The sequence below is a fragment of the Synchiropus splendidus genome, chromosome 11, assembly GCF_027744825.2.
Source record: "Synchiropus splendidus isolate RoL2022-P1 chromosome 11, RoL_Sspl_1.0, whole genome shotgun sequence".
Taxonomy (NCBI): domain Eukaryota; kingdom Metazoa; phylum Chordata; class Actinopteri; order Syngnathiformes; family Callionymidae; genus Synchiropus; species Synchiropus splendidus.
In genome coordinates, this window is record NC_071344.1 from 7320829 (window position 1) to 7331889 (window position 11061).

Below are 11061 nucleotides of genomic sequence, written 5' to 3' on the forward strand. Positions count from 1 at the left end.
GCCTAGCCCTTTATGTTATGACACATCATAATATACAGATTGAAAGGAGTGTCGCACCATGGCTGAACCTCGCGCCAACCCTCTGTCTTTCTTTTTTATGTTACACTAAGTTATGTTACACCATGCGCGTCAGGATATGCAGTGGAATGTAGGAGTCAATTGAAATCCTAATGCGTCAAAACTCACTTTAGTTGCTATTTGACGCCTTGGGCGTGAGAATGTGTCGCTAAAAGCTGCTTATTTTGGTGCAGATTTAGCTTCATTGCACAGAAATGATAGTGAAGCATCGATTTTTGTAGCCTTCTGAAATATCCCTCTGAATATCTCTGGGGAGAAGATGAAAACCATTTGTGTTGCCGCGCCTGCTTATTGAATCATCCAAATGTAACTGTTCTCTGAAGCCGCATCATAAATGTGTTTACCGTAGGTTCAGAGTTTTTACTCAGCCCGAGCTTGTTAGGCGCTCGCACACATGCGTGAGTCAATGCCTGGTCATTTATGTGTCTGGGCTCATTACTCACTTAAGTCCACGTTCGTCTACCTGCCATCGAAGTGACGCCATTAAGGCGGCACACAGCTGGGTGTGGGTGGTGATGAGGACGAGGAGGAAACCGAATATTTTGACCAGCTTGCCTTCTGTCATCGCAATAAAGCGAGCTCACGCAGTCAGGAACGAGCAGAGCGGAGATGAGCGAAGCACGTTGCCTTAGGTGAGTGTGTGGGACATGGAGAACAATGTGCTTAGTCAGTATTTATGTATCTGACTGCACTGATGTGTACGGAGAGTGTTTACCACCAGCAACTGTTAAAAATAAATCCAGTTTGTAAAAGTTATGTTTGTCGTTGAAGGTCCTCAGAACCTCTCTCTTGTTGGATTGTAGTTTTCCTTGATGTAAAATAAGGTAAACCATGAGTCGTGTCTAATGTATAGAAAAAATATTCTCAGTATTCAGTGTCAGGAAAAACAATGGATGGTCAAAAATAAGCTGTAATAAGGATGTAAAAAGAAGAGGAAGAGAATCGGTATGGGAGAGGGATGACCTTTTGTCTCTAAAGTGGAACATATTAATCACAAAAATTACATCTCGAACACCTGAGTTTGTTTTTCGTAATTTGTTAAAAATCATGTATTTATTGTTTTTTTTTATTGTCTTCGATGTAGACAGTAAACAGATTTTTTTCATGTATTTATGTGTTTTGTGGCTCACAGTTTGTTCTATCATCAACTATTTGAAATGTGTTCATAACAATATCTATATGTACTATAAACATACAGTGAATCTAAATATTGTAACATTGGTGCTGTCACTTATAATTCATTCAATTTAATTTTAGAAATACTGTTAAACTTAAACTAAACTAAGTAGAATTTTAAGTCTTTTCAGTGTCCTTGTCACCTTTCCAAATCTCTACTGTTTGCATACACGCTGCACTTCTCTACTATGATTCATCCTTCTATTAGTTGACTAAATGTTGAAGTTGCATGTTGATGCAAAGGCGTTTCAATGGAGTGAAAAACCTTTTCCTTCCCGTGTCAGCAGGGTTGTGGATTGCATGTCGCAATTAGATTGGACATATTGTCTATTGTAGTCAGCTGCTATTTGACTGTGACTGAAACGCACAGCTATTTAGGGGGCTTTAAACAGCAACTGACACATTGTTGCATGTACAACAAGAGGAGCGGCATCGAATGGCTGACCTAACCTCTGTCTCTTTCTCCATCTACATGTCAGTCACATGACTCTTGTTTACAATGGTGTAATACAGCATATTTTACTACTGTGATTTTCTTTATGATGCGATCGGTGAAATGAGTTTCAGTAACTTGGTGTGGGTTTTTATCAGTCTCAGAAATCAAGTTTTTCGACAATATCGGCAACTGTCAATATCGGACATCCCTAAAATTGATACGCATCTGTTTCATCGACTCATCTGATGTTCCATTGAACAATATTTAGCTGCTGCTGTGGTGAAAACAAATGAAGGTTCATCTCATTTAAAGGGGAAGATGTGCACCTGTCATGAAAAATAGGGAAGCATTGCAGTCATTTGCGGAATGTACAACACTGCAAAAACATTTCATATCGGTTATTGAATAGTGAGATGTCCTAACCTCTGTCTTTATTTATTTATTTATTTTATGTGTCTGGCGTCAGAATATGCCGCGGAAGGCATGATGTGCCCCTTTTGCCCTTTGTGTGATATAACTTTGACCTTGTCTCAAAGTGTCATGTAGACAAGGACATTCAAAGAATCTTAGCAAAACCATAAAGCATTCTGTCTCCTCACTTGTCTCTGGCTTATAACCAGGAGTCATCCTCAACTGCCTGCTGCCTTTTTCCAATCACATTAGTGACGTGAAATGATCTGTTATGCGTCTCTCCATCCCTCACTGCCAGCAGTCGGCCCATCCTTGTGACTCTCTCCGCTCCCTTCTCTTTGTTCTTAATCTCGTGTTCGTTGTGAAACTGCAGCTGGTCCACCTACATCAGTACCAGTACCTCGTGATTGAATCACGTCTCTCCTGTCCTGAAACCGGGCCTCCAGTTTTTTCCTTTGTATATTTCAGAGCTGTTTTATACTGAATAGTAGCTCTCCCCAAACCTTCAACCACTACACACTGGAGACAGTGTTGATATGTTACGTAGGGTACGCAGAGGGAGTGTAATACAGCATGCGATGTGGGTGCTAAGACCCTTGAAAGCACACAAGATTTTTTTTTTTTTACTGCTGTTGTGAGTCTGGCAGTGAGCTGAGAATAATTGGCTGTCGATATGAGAGGACGACTCATTGTCAAACTCAAGCGGCGTATTCAGGCTCGCTGTTTTTATGAAAACAATATTGTTGGTGCAGAAACTGATATTGCAAACAAACTGAAAACTGATGCAGAGCCAGCGCTGGAACAGCTCGCAGTCCGTTAACAGCTCGGAGAGGAGCGTGCCGTCGATCAGGCAGAAAGTCTTGCTCCATCCAAGACTCTGAAAACAGCACTTGCAGCCACGGAGAGATCCTGCCCGTGGCTTTCGCTGGAGCTTTGTCAGAGTTTACACTTTGTGAGAGGCTGCAGTTAATCTTGTTTTTAGTCTGTAGAAGCAGATGTTCTAGTCATTTTGTGTTTCAGATAGTGGTCTGCCTGACATGACGAGAAGCGCAGCGACTTTCATAGACTGGAATTTGTCATGGCCCAGTGTGTGATCGGTGTCCTGCCAAGCAACGCCATGTTTAATATGTAAATTGCAAATTTAAAAATGCAATTATAAATGGTGTGGTCCAGCTAATGATAAAACACAGCAGAGAGACGACGAGGAGCCCATGAATGTATAACCAACTGTTCAAAAGTGAGTTTAAATATTCATCACCTGGACTGTAACTATGGTCGACTCCCATCTACATGTCAGTCACATGACTCTTGTTTTTAATGGTATAATACAGCATATTTTACCATTGCGATTTTCTTTATGATGCGACTGCTGAAATGAGTTTCAGTAACTTGGTGTGGGTTTTTATCAGTCTCAGAAATCACGTTGTTCGACAATATCGGCAACTGTCAATATCGGTCATCCCTAATATTGATACATTTCATCGTCTCATGTTCCATTGAACAATATTTAGCTGCTGCTGTGGTGGCAACAAATGACGGTTTATTTCATTTAAAGGGGTGGTGCAACAAGTTGGATTTTACAATACACAACCAACACCAAGAGGTGGTTTTGCTTGGGTGAGAAGATACACAGTCTCTGGCTCCTCACTGTAGCATTGAGCACTTCCAATTTCAGCACTAGCTCATCCTAAGTTTTCAATGGAGGTTGATGCCCGACCATGTTGGATAAGAACCTTAGTAACTTGCTTTTCTGTACTTGTTTCAATAAAAAAGTGTCTTTCCCCTTGAGGCCATTGGACTATTCTGTTTTGGACTGAGTTTAAAAAATGTACCTGTAGATGAGTTGAGTCATAAACTGCCCCAATCATTTTTTTTTATGGATTTGTAGTTTAAACCACAATGTCAATGTTATGTATTTGTATAATGTGCCAAGATAGAGTGTTTTTGTTTTTATTATTTACAGCTATAATTCTCTCAGAATCTCCTCCATACTCAAGGAAAATTGTTATGGAGCACTAAAATAACATTAGACCAACTGAAGTGAATTCAATCGAGCCCTCGTGAATTGAATCAACGCCTAGCTCTAGTTCTGCTACTCAATCCATCCTGACTATCTTCTGTTTTTTTGCTCTTTTTTAGGAACACTTTACACCAGAATGCAAGTTTAAGGAGTCGGTGTTTGAGAACTACTACGTGACATACTCCTCCATGATTTACCGGCAGCAGCAGTCGGGCAGGGGCTGGTACCTCGGTCTGAACAAGGAAGGCGAGATCATGAAGGGGAATCATGTCAAGAAAAACAAGCCAGCAGCCCACTTCCTTCCCAAACCACTAAAAGGTAAGTGCCCACGTCCTTGTCTTCCTATTACGTAATCTGCCGCTCCAGCTGTAAATGAGCTTTTCTCTGTCTTTGGTGCGCTGGTTCCACTTCTTTGTGTGACGTACGGAAGCTGATTCCTGCTGGTCATTTCTCTCCCCGGTCACACATCAGTGCAGCTTCAGTGTAGACAGGTCCAAGTCAGTGTCTTTGGTCAGAGAAGTGGGAACATATTCGACTTAAAGTCTCACACAGTCTGGCTTTGTGCTTAACATAAGAATGGAGCGGGACAGAAGGACTGCGATTTGAATTTTTTAATTTCCCTTCTTGCATAAGAGAGTGAATTCACCTGCCAATTTTGGGGAGGAACACTAAGGGGATTAAAGTCTGCCATTTACAAATGGAATATGAAAGGACGGTTCAAAATTGAAAAGGTCAGTGCTGTAAAACGTGACTTTTTTTGCCCTCTTTTCTGGTCACTGATTCCTCGTCTCATCTGGAACTTCTGCAGTCTATGTTTAGTTTGTCTGTGTCAAAGTCTATGAAGCAGGAAGCTCCAAATTTGCTTTTAATATCAGAATTTCCCTAACTGATGAGTCATGGCATGAGTCTGAACAAAGGTATTTGAAGATTCTATTCTGGAGGCGGAACGGTGGAGTAGTGGTTAGTGCTGCACCGCAAAAAGGTTTATTCACACCGAGGACCAACTCTTCAGGTGATTGTTTGCAGGTGTGAAGACACCAGTGAGCTTCCTCTGGACACTCCACTTGCCTCCTACATTCCATACAGAGGTTACTTGACTCTCCGTAAATGGATGTCCCGTGTCCTTCAACCCCAGTATCTAGGACAGGGTCTAGTATAGTAATATGAAGGTTTATCAATAAACCCCTGACTTCCAACTCCCTTCATGTTTTTTCTTTTACCAGGTCTTACCTAAAAATAAGATCAAGTTTTACATTAGACCAAAACATAGCAAAACTGAACACAGTTTCATATCAGAAATTATATTGTCATATGTTAAATTTTGTGAAGCATAACTTAACCAGGAATGTGTTCTTATGCGCATCTTGTGCACTTATCGACGTTATAAGAGCTTCAACTGATGCAGTGCATCATGGGAGATGAAACATGCAGGTCAATGATAATGTGATGTGTGTGACAATGATAGACTGATTCATGAAACAAACTTGACAATGTTCTGAATTTGAATCATGAACTTGTCACATCTTTTATTTACCTTAAAGCAGCAGACATGTGGGTGAAAACAGTGCATTTTGAGCGCTTTAAGGTAAATAAAATGCCTACGATTTCATTGGTTTCGTGTGACGAAACTCATGCCGCAGGGTTCAGACACCAAGAAAAAAACTAGCATCTTATAGTTCGGAAATTACGGTAGTGTATGTTCTGTGTCGCTTTTTTAGGGAAGGTAAAAAGACGGATTAACCATTAAAGCATTTTAATGTAGCTATTGATATGGTGAAACAACAGACATAAAATGATGGGAAAAAAAGAAAACTAAAATTAGTTTTGCTCCGACTGTATTAGAACTGCATAACTTCAGGCAAAGAGACGCATGTGGCCACACTTTGCCCAGTGAAACACACAGACGGGGACATCCTGCTAAGGGTTTTAGATGTTCAAACATGTGGATGATGAAGTGTATTCATCTGAAACTGTCTTCCTCTTCATGGAGCAGACGTACAAATATATTTGTGAAGACTCCTAAGCCTCACACGTATTGCCCAGATAATGTGCTACGAAGCAAGAACGAAAGCCCTTAGAAATACCTGCTCATTTATACGTACAAGATCAATGCCACATATTTATGAGACCGAGCTTGCAGAAGCTGTAACTTCACTCCACTCTCCAAGGTACTCGGCTCCTGTGCAAGCATCCTGTGAAGCCTCCCTGCGCTGTCCAATTAGACACTGACACTGTTGTACGCTGTTATGGATCGTCTCTTGTCCCAATCTTATTAAGACCTCGCCGCAGCCCTCCGAGAGCCGGGCCGTACCCTTTTTCTGATTTAAGTGGACATTGAGGTGGTGTCGGACACACGCAGGAGCAATAGACGACAATATTGCTTTTGTTTTTGCTGAGAGAGAATGAAGAAAAGTGGAGAACATGGAGACATAGATGAGAGAAGTATGAGCTCATTGTTGACGTGTTTGTACATTTGGCAGCGGATAAGAAATAAAAACCCTCAAACAGACACTTCACAGCATGGATATCTTCATTATATACATTACATGTTTTATTTTATATATATGCTGAAATGGAGTTAGGAAATAGGAAAAGGAGCAGTCTCTTCTTCGGTCTGAGACCATAGCTCCCGGCTCCTGTCGTGCCAGTAACATATTCAACTTCAGCAATTGTCATTCAAATCCTACATATGGAATCGTCTCATCTCAGATCTGGTCCAAGACAAAGCTTTGTGTGAGACAGCTGAGGAGGACATTGACTCATTTAAGTTGCTCATGAGATTGTTTTCAGAGTTTATATAGCAGGACTCGCAAATAAACAGTGAGCTCATCCTCTTCAGAGAGTCTGTATGCTAGTTGAAGAACCTGTTGGTTGGGCTCCTCCATATATCTAGCCATCAGGAAAACCAATACGTTTTTGTATTCCGTTTCATTTTTTTCCTGAGTGAGTGCTAATCCTGGGATCAGTTTTCACCCATTCCTGTCACCAAGCAAAACCCGGTCCCAATCATCAGCATTTCGCCGGCAAAAACCATGTGGTTGATTGATGTGCTTACATAAGGATGGTCTCTCTCGATCGCTGCTGGAAGAAAAAATGCTGGGCTAAGTGAAGTGTCTGAAGGAGCCAGTTTGCTGTTTCAGCCACAGACTCCCTCAGGGATGAACATCAAATAGCATTCCAGGCAGAAGAGTGTTGTCAACATCCTGAAACCGAAGACAGTGAGTCTGGGAAAGCTGATATTTCTCCTGAAAAGGAGCCGCTGAGCTGCAGATCGGGCCAGCGATGCATATACAGCCCAGCCAAGAAAGACTTTTCTGAACCACGAAAAGTCATACAGTTCATTTTGTACTAACAATATGAGGCCTAATATACATTGTTAAAAATATTGGTGACACTTCAGATTTGGGAACTGTATATTACTATCAATAAACTAGTTACTATTTACTGTTATTATGGTGTTGTTTAGAGTAAACTTTTGTTGTCAGTCTAAACTAGACTCTGTTCAATAAATGATTACTTACTGGCTAATATGCTGCAAATAAACATATGAATAAGTAGTTTACATAGGGTAATAAATATTCCCTATGAAGTGTGACCACAATGTTACATTATTTTACCATGGTTATGTTTACGCTGCTGTCATGACTAACATTACTTTATAAGGCTAGTGAACAACTTCAAATAGTAGTTGCTGTTTTATACAGTTATACAGTTATAATAATAATAATAATAATAATAATAATAATAATAATAATAATAATAATAATAATAATAATAATAATAATAATAATAATAATAAATCTACTATTTGCACTTGAATCTGTACACATTTGCTGTGAAATAAAGTTTCGATATGATGGATGTGTTACTTGTGTCAGTTAATGTTGTGCTGTTATTAATAAATCAAAACTAAAAAATTCAGTTCTCCAGTTTTGTTGATCATTTTTTTCACCCGCTGGTATGAGTCAAATATATCTCCCCCTAGCGGCATTACGCCCAAACAGTTTCTCAAAAGGTCGAGCTTTTCATTTCGGTAGTTTCTGCTCATATTTTTTTCTTTTCTTTCATGTCCTTGTGGCGGTGTTTTGAAGGTAAATGTGTTTGCCCTCATGAGTCATGACTCTTGAGGATGTTGAATATGGTGTGGGTATTGAAAATGAAGTTAGAGGTCCATTTATTATTATTTTTATTTTTATTATTATTATTATTAGCAGTAGAAGCGTCTCGTGAGCTCTGACAATCAATTGACTTCAACTGTAAATCAATAAGTTACAATTTCATTGGCTTTTAATCAAATACGTTTTGATGTGAACACATATTAACTGAAGAATTTTGAAGCTGAGATATTTGCTGAACTTCCCAGATGCCTTATTTTGTGGGAGAACTATATACAAAAAGATAGTTTAGCCATGAATGTTTCCGTTTAGTTCCATTTGCCAAGATGTTTTCACATAATGCTGCTACTTAAATCATTTAAAACAATGTACATCCAATACTACGATCTGGAGATTGTCAGGTCGGTCACATCCTCATTCCTGACCCTGTGAAAAAGTCTCTGTGGAATCCCATATATGTTAAGTGGGAGCAGTTTTACAGTAAATAAACCGCTTTTGCAGGCGCCACCTCCAGCTGCTTTCCAGGGATTGCGGCCTCTTTTGTTTTATTCATGAGTCTTAGGAATTACTAATTCATGTTGGTCTTGTCTTCCCACAGTGGCGATGTACAGAGAGCCATCCCTCCATGACCTAACAGAGTTCTCCCGCTCTGGTAGCGGCACGCCCACCAAGAGTCGGAGTGCCTCGGCTGTGCTGAATGGAGGCAAAGCTGTGAGCCAGAACGAGTCCACGTAGCCCGCCTTCGAGGGCTGAACCACGGAAACCTTACCTCCAGCAGAGCGTGAATCCAAGCAGACCTTCTCTTCTATCGGCGATTCAGGACTAGTGACATATCACACATGTTGTCAGCGTTCAAACTTAGGCCTCATCTGCTCCATTGTACATTTTGAGTGACACATAGGCAACATTGAGTTGGGCTTATTCATTTGATCATCTTTCCGTGAGGCACTCTTAAAACCACTTCATCTACTTCTGCCAGACAGGGATGAGAAGTCAGGCGTGTTCAGGATGAACCAGTGGTGGCGCTGCTCTGAATAACTGCAGCGGTACGGAACCTACACTGGTCTGACTCATCCATGCTTCTGTGAATACAAAAGCCTATAAACTCCCTGGTGTGGTGCAGACCGGCCAGACGGTAGCTCTCCTGCGTCCTCGTGCACACGCTCACAGATTGAGCTCTAGCATGGGAAAGCGAAGCCTATGTTCTTCTGACCTGAGTGATCAGGCAGTGTGGCTCTTGCAGTTTTTTTTTTTTTTGGTTGGTGCAGAAAAGCCACTGCTGCACTTTGGCTATTTTTCTTTTCTGAATTTTGGCTGCAAGGTTGCTCCTTTTTCGGTCTCCTCTTGTCGTCCTCCCCGGCCATTGTTCAGTACTTGTGTTTCGTTGCTGTTGCGCCACTGATAAAGGGGTTCCAGCAAACCAAAGACTGAACGAAAGAGTGTCCCTTTAAGCTGATGAAAAGCGATCCAGGATAAAGGCAAAGCTGGGTTGATTTTCCGTTGTACATTTTCGATCCTTTTTTATTTGGAACTAAAGCGAAGAGCGATGACTTAAACCGTTGGTCCGACGGAGGCGTGCTCGGTTTTACACCGTTTTTCTTTTGCTGACGCGCACGACCACGGTTTAGAACGACTCGTCAGTGTCTTCGTTCCCTTTAGTTCTACTTTGTCTGTCTCTCGTCCTCGTGATTTGTTCGGAACCCTTCGTGCTTGTGTCATCCGCCTTCAACCCTTTTGTCCTGAATTTGAGTGGAAACTCCTGTGGCGTTGTTTTAAATACTTCCTTCAAGGGCAGGATTTCAGCTATTATTTTGCATTTTAAGATGATTTTTTTGAAACACTTTAAATGCTAGCAACCATTTATGATACATCACGCATCCAATAATTGTCCACTTTGCATCAATTTAGTATATAAGATTTAGTGTATCAACTTTCTATTTTAATATCATTAACCCGATGCAGCTACAGTCTGACTCCAAGCACAATTAAACCTTCTTTTAATCAAAACATCTGTCCAACATCAAAAAAAATCCTGCTTTTGAATGAAGTCAGTAAAATAACTTCATGTTTCCCCGTAGATTTACGGTGAAAGCCCCTCCCCCCTTGGGATGCTTGTTATGTGTTTGAGTACTATTGTGGTGACTTTTTTTCTATATAAAAAAAATACTGTGGACTTTTATGTGGCTTAACATTTTATAGGACATGTCATATTTGTAAAAGTACAAAAAAATGAATCCCTCTCTTGCACAGGGCATGTACAAACACAATTATGTACAAAACAGCCCCCTCTTTTTGTGGGCAATGTACTCTTCCCTTATTTATTTCTGGTACATGCTTTAGGGAGACTGACTTTTCTGGGTTTCCTCTGAAGGGGGTTTGTATCTGTTGCATGGGAGAAGGCAGGGATTTTTTTGGTCTAGAGCTGCATGATGTAGGCTTTGTGTATTAACCCATGTTGGATCATGTGTTCTGAACTACAAGGCTAAATCTGATGAAAAACAAACAAACATTAAGGCTGTCGGATAACTTCCAGTTGATTATTATTTGTTGTATACACAAAAATGCACTGAATAAACTGTTTATAATAAGATATCATTTTAAAATGTGTCCTGGATTTCTTGTGTTGTTGTTGTGTTGCGGCGTGGAAGAGTGTGTTATTTAAATGAGATTTACTTTTCAAAGTCACCTTGCAGTTTGAAAGCAGTTGGAGATACTCAAATCTCTTTTGTTCTAGATACTGTTTAACTCATTTCTAATTCTAATCTTCTCCTCCTTATGGAATCATGAAGAACAGCAACTGTTGAGCATGATAAAATACATCCAGT

At 40.5% G+C, this 11061-nt stretch overlaps 1 protein-coding gene across 3 annotated transcripts in view; it reads left to right on the top strand.

Annotated features, from left to right (window-relative positions):
- The window catches only part of fgf13a (fibroblast growth factor 13a), an 86755-nt gene extending 75931 nt beyond the window's left edge, over window positions 1-10824 (top strand). For all 3 annotated transcript variants that reach the window (XM_053878426.1, XM_053878423.1, XM_053878424.1), the window contains 2 exons: window positions 4241-4439; window positions 8835-10824. In XM_053878426.1, the coding sequence (XP_053734401.1) occupies window positions 4241-4439; window positions 8835-8971 (336 nt within the window). In that variant the 3' untranslated portion in view covers window positions 8972-10824. The remainder of the gene's footprint in view (window positions 1-4240; window positions 4440-8834) is intronic.
- The last annotated feature ends 237 nt before the right edge of the window (window positions 10825-11061 follow it).